Source organism: Sorex araneus, chromosome 1, assembly GCF_027595985.1.
Source record: "Sorex araneus isolate mSorAra2 chromosome 1, mSorAra2.pri, whole genome shotgun sequence".
Lineage (NCBI taxonomy): Eukaryota > Metazoa > Chordata > Mammalia > Eulipotyphla > Soricidae > Sorex > Sorex araneus.
In genome coordinates this window covers 383,026,255-383,043,089 of record NC_073302.1, presented here as the reverse complement: position 1 = coordinate 383,043,089, position 16,835 = coordinate 383,026,255, and the positions used below count along the sequence as shown (strand labels likewise).

At 35.5% G+C, this 16,835-nt stretch overlaps 1 protein-coding gene across 2 annotated transcripts in view; it reads left to right on the top strand.

Moving 5' to 3' along the window:
• Positions 1–11,265, top strand: part of C1GALT1 (core 1 synthase, glycoprotein-N-acetylgalactosamine 3-beta-galactosyltransferase 1) — a 41,513-nt gene extending 30,248 nt beyond the window's left edge. For both annotated transcript variants that reach the window (XM_055120617.1, XM_055120614.1), the window contains 2 exons: positions 1,888–2,555; positions 4,251–11,265. In XM_055120617.1, the coding sequence (XP_054976592.1) occupies positions 1,888–2,555; positions 4,251–4,424 (842 nt within the window). In that variant the 3' untranslated portion in view covers positions 4,425–11,265. The remainder of the gene's footprint in view (positions 1–1,887; positions 2,556–4,250) is intronic.
• The last annotated feature ends 5,570 nt before the right edge of the window (positions 11,266–16,835 follow it).

Genomic DNA, 16,835 nt, shown 5'->3' with positions numbered 1-16,835 from the left:
CTTACCAGTCAATTTAACTTGTCATTAAATTATAATAGTTCTACTTCTTCATCATTTTCCATATTCTTCTCTCAGTCTGCACTACGTTTCTCTAAGTTAAGCCTTCAGTTAATGTCCATGTACTGGTACTCAAGCAGACTTCATTCTTTTTGTTTTTTCTTTTAGTGAGCTTCAGCTTAGTGTAAAGACCTATTTTCTGCATTATATCTTATGTTTTAAGATACATTACTTTATTCTCTCTTTTTCTTTATACTATCTAAGTCCCTGTTCAATTGCTCTGTTAGATTTGTCAACACTGTTTTCTTAGCACATTGACAATTCTATGCATATTTTTATTACAACATTTTTTTTTTCTGTATATGGAAAGTATAGAGTTAGATTTGAAGCTCTCCCAATACACTAAATTTTTCTGTAGCGGGATATGTATCTTGCCTTTTCATCTCCTGTGTCTGTACATGCCTACTACAGTAAATGAATGAATGAATGAATAAATAAAAGAATGAAGACTGTCTACCAGGTTCCAGCAATGGGGAGGATGTTGTGTTATTCTAAGGCATATATTTTAGAGATTTTTCCATCCTCTTTTCCCTGTTCATCCAAGATTTTTTTTTTTAATGTAGGAGTACTGCTATTTATTCAGACATTGATTAAGCTGATTGAATTGGGCATGAACTCCACATTATTTTTTAAAATTTTTAAAAAGTTTTTAAATTGAATATTCGTGAAATTTACCATTACAAAGCTATTCATAATAATTGGGTTTCAGTCATGCAATGATCCAGCACCCATTTCTCCACCATTGTACATTTCCCACCTCCAGTGTTCCCTGTTTTTCCAGTGTCCCCACCGACAACATCCACTATCACTCAACTGAATAAGCTTTCTCTTTTTTTTTTGCTTTTTGTGTCATACCCAGCGATGCTCAGGGGTCACTCCTGGCTCTGCACTCAGGAATTACCCCTGGCAGTGCTCAGGGGACCAGATGGGATGCTGGGGATCGAACCCGGGTCGGCCGCATGCAAGGCAAACGCCCTACCTGCTGTGCTGTCACTCCAGCCCCCCTGAATAAGCTTTTTATTGCATTATATTCTGGCATTCTGGCAAAGGTCCTTCTTTGCAGATCTTTACATTGAAACCCACTACTCTACATAGTCTTGGAGAGTAAGCCTCTCTCTGTTCTTTTATTTCTGACTGGATGGATTTGTATTTTGGAATGAGATTTTTTTTTTTTATCATTCTGTATCAGAAGTAATCTAGCTCTGCATTAACTATTCTTCTTAAAACTAGGGTTGTCAAAAGAGCTGTTTGTAAGCCCCTCAAGTTACGTATAGAAATACAGACATATGAGTCTAGAATGAGTTGTCACCACAGCAACATGTGTTACCTGCCCTTCAGAAGCTTATTCAGATCAATGAGAAATTTTTGGTAACTGAGAACCAAACGAATGTTGTCTTTGTTGAATGAAATTATTTTAAACCACATTTAATAGTCATAAAAATCAACAGGAGAATTTGTTTAAATGCAGTTTTTCATTTTGTCTGGAGTGGGTCCTGAGATGCATTTGTAACTGCCAAGTCACTCTAATGTTGTTTAGTCAGTGAAACCAGTTCAAATAGTTAGAATTTGAGTCATTGTAGTACCTCTTGTTAACTAGAGTAATCTTCTGAATAAGATTGATATATTAAGCTAATAAAAAATAATATAAATTCTAATTATATTAAGTTTTGTTTTCTTTCAGCTATATCTCTTATAGGAAAGTGACCAGAAGTGTGGGGAAGGGAGGAAGGCACCGAGTAAAAGTGTCCTTGAAATTACTTAAGAAAATGTCTTTCTTAATTGGCTCTTTACATCTTTGCAAATTTAACTTTCCATTTGTTTGTTTAATAGATGAAAACACAGTTGTTGCTGAGCACCTCTATCAGAAGGTTAAAATTCTTTGCTGGGTTATGACAGGACCTCAAAATTTAGAGAAAAAGGCCAAACACGTCAAAGCTACTTGGGCCCAGCGTTGTAATAAAGTGTTGTTTATGAGTTCAGAAGAAAATAAAGACTTCCCTGCTGTGGGATTAAAAACCAAAGAAGGCAGAGATCAACTATATTGGAAAACAATTAAAGCTTTTCAATATGTTCATGATCATTATTTAGAAGATGCTGATTGGTTTATGAAAGCAGATGATGATACATACGTTATACTAGACAATTTGAGATGGCTTCTCTCAAAATACAGCCCTGAACAACCCATTTACTTTGGGAGAAGATTTAAACCCTTTGTAAAGCAGGGCTATATGAGTGGAGGAGCAGGATATGTACTGAGCAAAGAAGCCTTGAAAAGATTTGTTAATGCATTTAAAACAGAGAAATGCACACATAGCTCCTCCATTGAAGATTTAGCACTGGGGAAATGCATGGAAATTATAAATGTGGAAGCAGGAGATTCCAGAGATACCACTGGAAAAGAAACATTTCATCCCTTTGTACCAGAACACCATTTAATCAAGGGTTATCTGCCTAGAACCTTTTGGTACTGGAATTACAACTTTTATCCTCCTGTAGAGGTAAGTTTAGAATTTTTTTCTTAGGGATGTAAAATACTTGAAATGACTTTGATTTGCTTTTTTTTTTTTTAAATGTCTATGTTTCTATAGTGCCAATAACTAAAAACCTCCGTTAGTAGTTTTATAAAAGTAGCTGTGTAACAAAGACAAGGACAGGAATGTCAGCAAGAGTCACTCAGTAAATAAGCCAGTATATATTTATGTAGCAGTAAATATAGCCTAAATTCCAATTCTATGAAAGTTGCATTCTGAATGAGGAGACAAATAAATGAGTAGATTATTCAAATTACAGTATGCTTTTAGGATGTGGCTTTAAAATAATCATGAGAAGGCATAGATACAGTACAGAGCTATAATTTTCAAAGTTTTTACACCTGTAGTTGAAAAAAAATAGTTCTAACAGGTAAGGAAGACCTCTCTAAGGAGTAACTTTTGAACAGAAGGTGGAGTTAAATTATAAGGCAGGCAATGTGAAGATCTTTGCATTTTCAGAAACAATACCTTAAAAGACTTAGAGGTGTTTCAGAAAAATGACATTCATACTTTGTTCTTGCATTGAGTAACTGAATGCTTTATGGTCAAATTGAACTCCAGAGCCCTGGTTTTCTCATTTATAAAATCTTTTCTACCTGTCCTTCAGTTGTAATTTCATTGTATACAGATGGCTGTTACATTCACATTTAATAAAATTTGGTTCTCATTTCCCATTTTATCTTATGTTCCTAAGAATTATATCTGAAGTACATTATTTTCTTAAATATTTCTAATGTCATTAGTTGAAAAGAATATTTTGTACCCAGCAACCAGTTTTACCAAATGCTAAGCTTTTACTTCATTTACTTTAGATATTTTTTAACGAAAAAGGTATGGTTATTGTTGAGACCCATATGCCTTCCCTAGTTCAATTTCCTTACCATCCTTCCACAGTTAACCACTAATCTCAAATTTATTATTTATCATTACCATGCATTTTTTGATATTTTGTACATATTCTTGTATCTACAAATAATATAAATATAAAAATACATTGTTTGCATGTTTTAAAATAAATGGAATTAGTGCCTTTTTCATGTAACATTAAAATTTGTCAACATTAATAGTATTTATCAAGTAATTCCATATACTAGTGGGCAAGGTTTTAATTCAAACCTGGCTTAAATTTGCAAAATTTTCTTTCTTAAATATTCTATGTTGGTTGTTTGCGTTAATGTGTAAAGTGTAAGGTTGCAGCAGGCACATAATAGTCAAGACTTTATAGTCCTCGGATTTTCCAACGATGTCTTTCTAAGGGAGGTTACGTCACACAGAAATGTAGCGATTGTGATCTTTGTGATTCTGCCCTTTTCCATTGAGGTAGCCTCAAGATTTTGTTCTGCTAAACACTCCAGAGCATAGAAGACTATTATTTCAGCTAGAAATGTTTGGCATTTCATATTTGGTTTTGTGCAGTTTCTTATTGAATCATTGTGAGATATGCAGTTATAAATCATGTTGGTTTTAAATCACTAGGAACTCTTAAAAATATTTAGTTTCTTCCTTTGACATATCTAATAAATTTGGTGCCTCCATTTTACCTTGCAAGTTTTAATGCTTGAATTCTGTTAAAAATTGTTTATTAGTATGTGGGTATTATGTGTTAAGAATGCACTGTTCGCTAGTAATACCTGTTTTTACTGCTTTTTTTTTTCTTTTTAGGGTCCTGGTTGCTGTTCTGATCTTGCAGTTTCTTTTCACTATGTGGATTCTACAACTATGTATGAGTTAGAATACCTCGTATATCATCTTCGTCCATATGGTTATTTATACAGATATCAACCTGCCTTACCTGAGAGTAATGTAAAAGATACTATGTCAGGTGTACAAAAATGAAAATCTAAAAGTAATATTGGGAAAAACATAAATGAGCAATGGTGAAATCCTTGGCATTGTGCTGAAGAACTTGTTGAACACTGGAATCCCAGTGAGGAATTCCTTGTAATTGAAGATTCTATATTACACATCTTGCATATGAATGACTGTAAACTGAAGCTTTAAGTAAGCTGTGAAGTTTGTTAAAATGTGTTTTCATATCATTTACACACAGACACACACGCACATGTGTATATGTATGTAACTTGTCTTTTTAAAATGATGGTCACACAGAGGAACTGGAAAAGAGTTTGTTGCCTCTTCCTGACCACATGTGTTATTTTCATTGAGAAACTGAAACATTCAAATTGGCTAAAACTACACTGAACCGTATTAGTAACACACATGATGCTAAATGGATCTGCCTTAAAATTTAGAAGGAAATACTGTTGTTCAGTGTTACTTATAAACTCAAGATATGAGTTAATATTCAGTATGATAAAATGAATTATCTATACATATACTCAAACACATACACACAGTTTTGTGTAATGAAAACTTTGCTGACAATAATTGGCAGTATTCCTTTCAAAAGAAGGTAAAATAAGAATGGCACTTATCCTCAAGTTCATTAAAAAAACACATTTGAAAATTATTGTGGGCTGCCTTGACTGTATTATATACTTGGTTCTAATTAATCATCTTTTGCCAAGTCCCTCTTGTCTCTCTTCTAAATATGTTTAGCCACACTCTAATATTATTCTCAACTGTTTACTCAGAGCATCAATAGCATTCTATAAACATGCATTTTAAAATCTTCTGTTCCCAAATTTACCCATTTTGCATTTGGGTAATAGTAAACTTAGATTTGGGAGCATGCTTTTCTTTTTCTGCTTGCTTGATTTGGGGCCACACTCGGCGGTGCTCAGAGCCTACTCCCTGCTGGTACTTGGAGGTGGCTCCTGGTGGTGCTCTGGGGACCATGCAGTGCCCGGGATTAAATCTGGCATTCCACATGCTTTGCATGTGCTCAGTCCGTGAGCTAGCTCTGTGGCCTGAAGATGCTTTTCGTAACATCACAGTGCCACTCTCAGGAATTACTGACATTTATAATTGGTTATTTAAAACTTCTTCCAGATATATAATTACAGTTCCTTTCAATTCTCACCCAGATAGATGAGAACATGTTTGTGCCTTTCATAACTTGTTTAAAACTGTTTTAAAATTCATTTTTACAATGTGAGGTGGCTGTTACTCTGACAAAATAATTTGAATGCAATATGTTGACCAGAGTTAATTAAAAACATTAAAAAATACTTTAGTGCTTACAGAAACTGAAATAAATGTCAGATATTGAAGAACTAAATATTTAATTTATTAATAATACCCAGAACTTTGATGCTGACTTGCAATTTGATGTTCATTGTTTTGCCAGTGAGTAATTCTGGTTGAGCAGAGTGCCCTTTCCAAACTGTCACCAAAATAATTTCTGTAAATGTTTAATTTTAGTGATTCTCAAAGAGTTTCTAGAAGAAAAGAAAATTTAAAATTTTTGCTATGTTGGCTGTATTTGCTCAGTTATCTAAGAATACAATTACAAGATTATTTTTTGTTACAAATGACTTACATTTCTCTGTGTTCATCATACTGTAAGATGCCTGTTATTCCATTGACCTGGCCACTTAAGTAGCTTCTGTTTACTGTGCCAGTTCATGTCAAAACTATGACCTCTTTGGATGGTATTTGAAATGTAGTTCATTTTAGTGGCTAGTTGTAGATTCCACATAGTGAGAGCCAACACCAGTTTTTTTTTATCTGTTAAAAAATTTTTTTCATTATTTTCTTGGTGTTGACCAGCCAAAATTTCATGACATTCTATAAATAGCTCTTCATCTTGGTGTGGATATTAATTTATGGACAGTCGCTGTATATTTATTCCTGCTTTTTTGTTCTAAAAATGTAAATGCATTTGCCATAAGTGTTGAAAAAAAAACTTAGAGTTGATTCAGAGGCAATTAGCGTTGTGATGAATCTTGGGCTCTGGAGCTAGGCTACTTGGGTTTCAATTCTTGCTTTATCACTTAACTAGTTTTATGACCTTTAGCAATTTACTTTATCTCTCAGTGCCTCAATTTCCTCATCTGTATATTAGGAATAATAATACTACCTACCTCACAAGATTATTAGAAGGATGAAATGAGTTAAAAAAAAAATATATATATATATATGTGTGTGTATATGTGTGTGTGTATACAGCTTTTAGAACACTGGCCCAAATGATGGAGCAATAACTGTAAAGTTTTGTCATTATTCTGTTACCTTGAGTGTAAATATTTGATTAAAATGAATGAAAAATGTACTTTAATAAAATCATAATGAAGGTACTATTTCTTAACTAACTCATATTAGCTAGTTTTTATCTAGTGCCTACTTGTTTGCCAGATACTCTGTTTATTCTGTGGACATTAGTATTAATCTTACAAATTGGATGTTGTGCCCATGTTATAGATGGGAAAATTGAGGCACAGAGAATTAAAGTAACTTTTCACTGTGACAGAGCTGTTAAGTAACATAGGTAGGAATTTTATTCATAACCTTTATATTCTTTGTGTCAATTTTGAGGCTAGTCATTTAGCATTATTTCTGTGTTGATATATGTGATAAGTGTCATTTATTTCCTTGGCCAGTACCAGTCATGTTATCCTGCCAAATTGTTAACAGTGGTTCTCAATTGTGGTACACTCTTGCTGGAAGCATGTTAAAATGAAGATCTAAAAACTGCACACCCCCCCAATCTGATTCTGGTGTGGCAAAGAAATATGATGCATTGTTACTTGCTGTCCAGTATATCTAGTACTAATTGTTACCACTTGAACTGTGGTTCTCAAGGTGTGGTCTCAACAAGCAGAATCAGTATCACTTGTTGGAACTGCAAATTTTATTGGCCCCACCTAGACTAATCCAAAAGGTGGTGTAGGGGGCAGTGTGTCTAAATTAGAACATAATGTGAGATTTATTCGTGCTCATTTGAAAATTGCCCTCAGATCCAGGTGATTCTATTGCTAAAAGTTCTTGAAACTTGAGAATTACTGCCCCTTCAAAGATTTAGAGAAAGCATGTTTTAAATCAATATAGTCCAACATCATTCAATATTAATGTAAAAAGACTTTAAAGATCACTTAGAAGGTCAGTGGATCATTTATATTTGCAGACTTCTTTAGCTTTTCAGAGTGGCTAGGGTTAACAGAAATTTTCTTCTCAAAATTTAGTAGTTGATTTCACATTAGGTCAGGAAGGTTCTTTTACATTCTAGTAATAGTAATTCATAAAATCATACCTAAATGAATTACATCAAAATTGACCACAGTTGTTAATAAAAACAAATTTTAAGATTTAACAAAATACTATTTTATAATATACAGAATGTTTTCTGCTAATTCACACTACTGAAGTTTCATCATTTTCATAATTCATTTGACTGTTCTATATGATGTAATAAAGCAGAAATTTCTTCAAATATTTGTAGAGCACATTAAACCAGATTTCATGATGACACGGACCTACTGTCTTTTAAAATAAGATCTTAGTCATTAGGATAAATGACTTCTACTGTGGTCTCAAAACTAAAGGCTTTTGCTGTCATGTTCTCCATTAACATTATACTTGTATTTTTAAGGGAAAGTTCATAGACAATACAAAGTGGATTTTTGACTCAGAGTTCAATATTTTTTCTAAATATTAAATTTCAAGGGAGTATGTTGCATTAAGAACATATGAAAATAAATCACCTTTTTAAAAATATTTTTAATTATGATAATTGAATCAGCATGAAATTTGCTAACTGGTTATTTTTGTGTTTCTTAAGTACTTTTTACTTCCTTGATCCTATCAAATTATATTAGTACCAGACTGAAGCTTAAAATTTCTCAGTGATTTTGTTGTCTGTCTTTTCATTCTTTATTCAGATTTTCTGTTTGATTATTCTTTGATAATTTTTGCTTCTTTGTATTTATTGCCCTTTATTTCCTTGATAATTCCATTTTTTTAATTATTCTTAAGACTGCTTTAAAAAGGTTAATTTGGATGTTATCAGTAAATAGAATTTGTTTCACTTACTGATTATTTTATACCTATTAAATTTTTATTTTCCCCTTGGTTTTTTTCTTTGAAATTGAAAGTAGTAAATTAAGAATAGGGGCTGGAGCCTTGCACTCGGCTGACCCGGGTTCAATTCCCAGCATCCCATATGGTCCCCTGAGCACCGCCAGGAGTAATTCCTAGTGCACAGTAATTCCTGTGCAGAGCCAGGTGTGACCCAAAAAGAAAAAAAAAAAAGAATAATGCTTGCTAGTTGTCAGGATGTTTGCCCTACTTAATCTTTTGTTTTAAGCTAATTTTAGATAGTTGTTGAATGAAGGAAAAAGTATTTGGATTCCACAAATTACCCCATCCACCTAATATATACTTATTCTCTTTATAAACAACCCAGCACCCCACCTCCAAGCCCTCAAATACACCTCATTTGGCTCATTTTTCTTTAGAATAGACTTGACAGAAATATATTTAAATCTGGTGACAACCTGTGGTTTATTTTATGTTAAATATAATTTAATTGATTGAAAACAGATGACATTTTTCTATACTAGAGTTGAAATAGAAATTTTAATAAGGTTAGAATAAAAAAATTACAAATTCTCTATAGAGAAATCAACTACAAAAATTTTAGCATTTAATAGTGCCTCTATTTCAACTCCTTCACCTCTCTAGTTTTCAGTTAAGTTTAAATAACTTTGCAGAGTCCTGCAAATTAATAATTCATAGAATATTATTAGAGGGAAACTAATCTTACTGCTAAGCAGTGTGTTATATTGCACAGTGAATGTTTGGGAATTTAAAATTTATATAAGATATAGTATGAGTGTTTTAAAAATGTTTGGTGACTTGCTTATCTTAAGTGATCACCAATAAGTCAGAAAAAATGTATTTTCAAATGTTCTTTAAAGTGCCTTTTGAACATTTTATTAAATGATGGACTTTTTTAACAACTGCATAAAATAAATTACCATGTTTAAAGTTGTTTTATCTGATTATTTTCTCAGCTGTTAAAAAAATTGTAGGTGAAATATTGTCTTTTATGAGTAGATTTGAGTGGTTTTACCAAAAGTGTTCAATTTTTAATCACTGTTCTTCAGTTTGATTAGGCTTAATTTTTACTGATAGATGTATATATGTAATTTTTAAGCAACGAAGTATTTCATTTCTGATTTTGAATAGTGTATCTTCAAGAAATTATAAACACCTATACTACAGATTTGGGGTGTGTGTGTGCACTCAGGTGTGTGTGTATGTGTGTGTAGTGGAGAGATGGGTAGATTGTCATGTCCACTAAGGAATTTATTCAACATATAATGGTATCTAGCATCTACTAGAAATACAGTGATGAGCAAGACATTCAGAATCCCTGTTCTTATACAACCTTAATTTTTTATTTATGAAGTTCTTTACTCCAACTATGTTTTTATCTTTGCTTTCCCATGCTTTAGGAATATATGAAGGTCCATTAAAATATAAACTTCAGGCCAAAAGTTTGCTTTCACACAAATATAATCCAGATTTCAGGTCCACTGATAGTAAATCGAGGGCCTTCAGAATATGAATAAAACCTCACCCTACCTCTTCCTGGGTAAACAGTTACAAAAACCCTTGAATCTAGCCTGTCCCTCTCAATTTTCAGTACTGAGACAATATTGCTGTCCTGTATGTCCCCCCGCCACTTATTGTGTATGTTCACATGTGTATATAGTAGTAATATCTAGCTGCTTTAAAAGAAAGCTGAGGATGTAAGTGCCACTTCATATTGCTCTAATAGCAGGGATGCTTGATTTTTTTTTCACCCAATTTATTCAGACATCTTGTTTTAATTGTACTTAGTTGGGCTTTTATTGATAAAGGATTGTAGATGATTTACCTAAACACCTACAGACTTACTATCTATTTTAAGTTTTCCAGACACAGTTCTAGAGAAGATGTAATACTGCTAAATTTATGTTTTTGCTAAACAGGTGTCTAGGGCCAGATAGTACAGTAGGTAGGGCACTTGCCTTGATACCCAGCATCTTTTAAGGTCCCCTGAGCCCTGCCAGGAGTGATTGCTTTGTGCAGAACCAGGAGTAAGCCCTGAATACAGCCAGGTGTGGCAAGATAAGTAAAAAACCAGAAGAGCTCTACCTCAAACATATTTTACTAAATATCTAGCCATATATATGTTGTACAAATAGATATTACTTTAGTACTGATTAACATTTTAGCAACTAAAGTTAACTGAACCCAACACCATTGATACTCTTTAGATGTCTAAGTAATAGTAAAATATAGAAGTGAACTTTGTTTTTCCATGAATTTGAGTGGTTGTGAATTTAGTGTTGTTACCTAGAAATTTAACTACTATAAATGTCTTATGGCTATCTTCATGTGATATCATTTCTTCTGCAAAAAATCCCTGCTAGTTATTTATGCAATGTTTCTCATTTTGTTATTATATTTCTATTTTTCCAAGACTGAAAATTTATCCAGAGCATTTGTTTACTTTCTTGGCTTATATAATGCTTTTGCACGGTAAAATTGAGTACAGTTGCTTATTTTGCAATAAGTACTTAGCCATTTTTTTAGATTCAGTATGAATTTTTGGCTATTTCAATGGTTTTCTAATGATTTTCTCATCAAAGGTTATTACTGACTTATTTGTAGAACTACATGATGTACCATCTATAAAACTAAAATGAATACCAAGTATTAGCCTTAACTAATCAGGTATTGACTTTCATCAGCTTTAAATTATTTTTTGTTGTTGTTAGAATTCACTTTAAACTGCATTGTCTTCTATTCTTATAACTATAGCATGATCTTTCCCGAAGTGGGTCCTGGAAGGTGATGCTGGAGTAATGAAAGGTAGTAGCCTGGGGTGTAGTGACTGGGGAAGGGAGACCTTCCTGTTTGTTAACTTAAAGTACATTTCCAGGGGTGAGGGGTACTAGATGTTGTGTTCTCTCTCTCTCTCTCTCTCTCTCTCTCTCTCTCTCTCTCTTCGCCCCCGCCCCCGTCTCTCTCTCCTCCCTCCCTTCCCCCCCTCCTTCCCCCCTCCCCAAGTAAATTTGCAAACTTCTGCTCTTTAGTCTCTTTGTGGCATTTTATTTGAATTTAACTTTCCATTGGTTTTGAAATTCAGAAACTACTAAGGAAAAATAATGATTCGACTTTGGTTCTGTACAAGAATATTGTATTCATGCTGTTCTCTGGTGAGTGTGTAGAGGAAGAGCTGCAATTTTGATGCTTCAGTATTTTTAAAATATTTAAATTTTTGAGGTTTTAAATTACGGACTCATGACTACTGTGTTTACATAATTATTAATTATAATATAAAATTTATTATATTTGATGAAGTGAACTAACTGCTAGGCATGATTGAGCATGGAAATGATGTTTTGTTTACAAAAAGTAATTATTACAAATTTGTTGGGTAAAGTTATCCTTATTTTTGCCTTTGAATTTCTCTTAACCTTCCCTTCTCTTTCTTATTTCGTGGCTTTTTTCTTCCTTTTTTGCCTCATTTGCACCAGTACATGCTAGCAAAATTCTAAACATTTTTCTCGATGGAAATGTTTCCTTTCGGGACCCTACAAAGATGTAAGTGCAGTTTTCAAAACTTAAAACATTGAGAGTCAACTGGGAGTTTTTTAACCCCAAGGTGATGTCATCTTGTCTGGCCAAAGTGCTGGAGGTTTTGAATCCTCCTCACTGTGGTAAAGGGAACAGAGTGTTTTCTACCACTTTATTTGTAACACTGAAGCTGTAGATTCTCCTCTGGTTTGCTGGAGGTGAGGTCCAGACCTCAGTGTGACATATTTATGTATCAGTTACATAGCCAAGGGATTGTCACAAAAATGGTAGCATCTTTTCTCAGCCAGCAACCTTTACTGTCTAGAACTTCAATTCCTACTAGTGTGAAAGTAATTGAAGGAGAGAGCAAAAGTTTTGTTTGTGGGGGAGGGGGATGCAGGTATTTAAGCAGTGCTAAGCCACCCCCTCGTAGGTATGCTGACATTGTTACCTAACCTGATTCCAAATGGACCAGGAGATCAAATTTGAGGGGCAAACAGGTTTCATACCTTCAAGCACTTTAAAACCTTGGGGGCTGAACATACATTGGGTTTGGGCATTTGCCTTTGACATGGTCCACTAGGTTCCATCCCTGGCATCCCATATGATCCTCTGAGTATGAGCAGGGTTTGCCAGTGAGCACTGCTGGATATGACCTAAAAAACAACAAACAACAAAAACAAAAAAACCCCAACTAAAAATTTAAAATCTTAAAGAGTAGATAGTTAATTTTATGTGCCAACTTGACTCACTAGATCAATTTATGGATCAAATGGATATCTGCAAATATTTCTGGGAGTGTTGGTGAGGATATTCTGGGTAAGATTAGTATTGAATAGGTTAACTCATAAAAATTGATTGTGGTTGGACATAACCCAACCTGTTGGGGCCTGAATAGGATAAAAAAGAGGTAGAAAGAACTCTCTTCTCTTTTCTACCTCATTACTTGAGCTGGCGCAACCCATCTCTAATGCTCTCAAACTGTCATCAGCTCCCCTGGTTCTCAGGCCTTGGGACTTGGATTGAATTTACCTCAGAGGTCCAGCTGCTTCAACTTATGTACTGTACCATTTCAAGGCCTCCCTAATTCAGGATCAACACTTCATCTCCTTTCATATACTATAAATTCTGTTTCTCTGGAAAGCCCCGGCTGATCAAAAGTTATCTCAAAGAGGCTTTATTGATTTATTTTTTTGGATCCATTCTTTTTCCATAGGAAATTCTTTTGAACTTGACATCAATTATGGTCTGTAAACTGAACTGACCTGACACCATGAAGTAAGGTAGTTTCTTTCTTTTTTTTTTTTCTGTCTCCCCTTCCATCCCCCCCACCCCCGGGTAGATATTTTATGTGACGGATTATCACAACTGACAAGTGATTTTTTTAAAGGAAAATATATTTCGAAGAACAAAACGTAACAAAAGATGAAAATGCTCATCTAATTTGGGCAGAAAAAGCTTAATTTATACAAAGGATTTTGTTTCATTGTTCTAAGGTGGCCTTCTGTCATATCTTTTAAATGTTTGCTACTGCCTTCTGAATTAACTACATGCTTCTCAAATTTCACAACAGTCTCTAACAAGAGTCAGGAAACCCGGGTTCAGAGATCTGCACCCATGGCCAGAACAGTTGTGCAGTGGATAGAGCACGTGGCTGACCCTGGTTTAATCTCTTGCAACCTAATGGTCCCCCAAGCCCTCCAGGAGTGATTCCTAAGTGCAGAGCCAGGAGTAAACCCCTGAGCACTGCCAGGTGTGGCCCCCAATCAACCCCCCCCCCCCCAAAAAAAAAGTTCTACAGTTCAGCAACTTATCCTTAAACATTGAACTGTAGGCCAGTTGACAGAGAATAACCTGTGGGATCTTTCTCCTTTTCCCCCTAACTTCCCCCCTGCCCCCCCAAAAGACCTTCCAATACTGAGCTTTGATACAGCTGATTTGTCATTAATTTGTGTCCATTTAGACCAATCTTCTTAGCATCTTTAGACCTGTTTCTGGATCTTTAAGTGATTTGAGTATTAATAATTTTATCTTTTTATGAGAATGGAGACTTATTAAATACCATGTAAGAGAGCAAAGTGGAGTTATGCTACCATGAAGTCAGAACGGCCAGGTACCACCAGAGTTAGAAGAGGCAAAGGAAGGCTTATCCTCCAGAAACCTAGAGGGAATATGGCCTTGCTGATACCTTAATTTCCAATTTCTGACCTCTAAAACTGGGAGAAGATTAATTTGTGTTGTTCTAAGTCACTGAGGTTATGGTAACTTGCTCTTGTGGAACTAAGAAACAAGTTTCCATAGATGTTGGAAAGTGACTAAGAAACATAATTTAACTTCTAAGTGTCTAGCCAAAAGTTAATGCAATGATTCTGCGGCCTACTTCCTAAATTAGTTCTCCTATTCAGTCTAGGAATCCATTTTGCCCTATTAACTCCTTTAGTATGCTTTTAGTCACATATTAAGAGTCACTTTCCCCTCTTAGAAGGCTCTGTAGTAGATCTAGGCTTGGGCTTCCTTCCTTCTCTTATGCATTTAGCATGAGTTGGGTTTTTTTTATAATTTCATTTTAAAATTATGTTCTTTCTTTGCCCGTTATGACATCAGGGATATTATGCCTGACTTATTTCCTGTTTGTGCCCAGATATAGTAAGAGTGTCATAATTTGGGGGAAGGGGAAGAGATGAGTGCCAGAGATTGGACTAGTACTCATATCTGTAGAACACTACCACTAACTATACTCCTAGCTTGTGTGTGTGCATATATATGCATATTTAATCTGTATTTTGTATATGTTGGAATTCTTTTGTACAGCTTTAAATTTCTACAGTAATTTTCTAAATGAAGAAATATATGTTGAAAGTAGCACATAGCCTTTATGACGAAAAGTCAGGTTACTATTTTCCATCTTTTTCACATTTTTAGGTACCTCTAAACAGAACACTTGGATACAAAGGGTTTCCTAAACGATTGTTTTTCACTTTAGAAAGGTTTATCTGAGCTTAAACCTATCATGCCATCAATTCAATACTCATATTTTACAAGGAGAATATATGCCCCAAAAGAGAGAACTCAAGGATTTCTTGAATGCTGTATAAAAGTTTGTATTTTCTTGGTTTAGAAAAAAAGCTCAATTCATTTCCTCTATGGTAACCATTAAATATTCCAAAGCACAATTATTATCTATTTTCCTGGTTACTAAAAGCAATTATCACGTTTTTATGCCTGAAAAGGAGAAGGATGATTTTTTTTTTTAAATGGGATTAAAAAGGAACAATGGTAATGGACACTGGTAAGGAGAAAACATTAAGTGGAGATAACTTGTTTCCAAATCACATTTTATACTTTAATCACTCACTGTATCACTGTCATCCCATAATTAATGGATTTGAGCGGGCGCCAGTCTCCATTTGTCCTAGTCCTGATTTAGATTTTAGCAGCCTCTCTTTACTTGTCCTTCCCAATGGTTCCACATTGGAGGCTCTTTCAGGTTCAGGAGAATGAGACCCATCATTGTTAACTGTTTTTGGCATATCGAATACACCACAGGGAGCTTGCCAGGCTCTGCCTTGTGGGCAGGATACTCTCCATAGCTTGCTGCGTTCTCCAAGAGGGAGAACTAGACAAATTTGTTTTTATAGTCTCCAGATCTTGGCCATTGACAGGATTACATGGCACTGAGGGTAGTTTGTGGGTGTGACTGCCTAGCTACTGGAAGAAGGGGATCTGGGTGGAGGAAGCCCAGTCCTGATCTGAGCAGTCTTGGAGATCTCAGCCCCAGGTCCTGCACACCTGGGTTCCTCTGCCGGTTCCTTCATGCATGAGGCTTGTCCGAGCGTGTGGAGAGTGGCCTTGAGCATGGCTGTGGCTGGGTTCCAGAGCTCTTTGACTGCTGGGACTCTGCTTGGGGCGGGGAGGGAAACTCAACCCACCCCAATGGAACCTGGTGAAGACAGCCAGGCACGGGGAGAAGGAGACTCATAGCTTATTCTTTAATAGTTCTAATAGTTTTCTAAAATTCAGAAAGCGATGACTCTCTTCTCCAGTCACTAACTTGTTGACCGATAATTTATTCAGCAACAACATTTTTCCCCCTGGATGCTTCTCACTGTACAGTGCAGAAAAAAAAAAGACACCAGGGCTGGAGCTATAGTACAGCGGGTAGGGCGTTTGCCTTGCACATGGCCAGTCTGGGTTCAATCCCTGGCATTCCATATGGTCCCTCAAGCACTGCCAGGAGTAATTCCTGAGTACAGAACCATGAGTAAACCCTGAGTATTGCTGGATGTGACCCAAAAATGAAAAGAAAAAAATATGGTGAAACCTATGGTTCTACCCAGAGGAGCTCATGTTCTGGTGAGACTGGTATATCAACAAATAAATAGGTTTACTACAATATATGTGTTACGATTTTTAAATGTTATCTTGCCCACACTCCTGGCTGTCTTCCCCGGGGCTCCTCAGAGGGCATGGGCTCCAGCTTCCCTCCCTGCCCGAGCAGAGCTCCCGACGGCTGAAGACCACCGGAACCCAGCCATAGCCATGCTCAAGGCCCCTCTCCACATGTTCGGATGGGCCTCACGCATGAAGGTACCAGCAGAGGAACCCGGGTATGTGTAATCCCATCAATGGCCAATATCCAGAGACTTAAAAGCAAGCTCCCAGAAGATATCTTATAACCTACTTCTCCCTCTGGGAGAACCTGGCAAGCTACTGAGAGTTTTCTGCCCACATGGGACAGCCTCACAAGCTTCCCATGGTGTATCTATATGCCAAAGC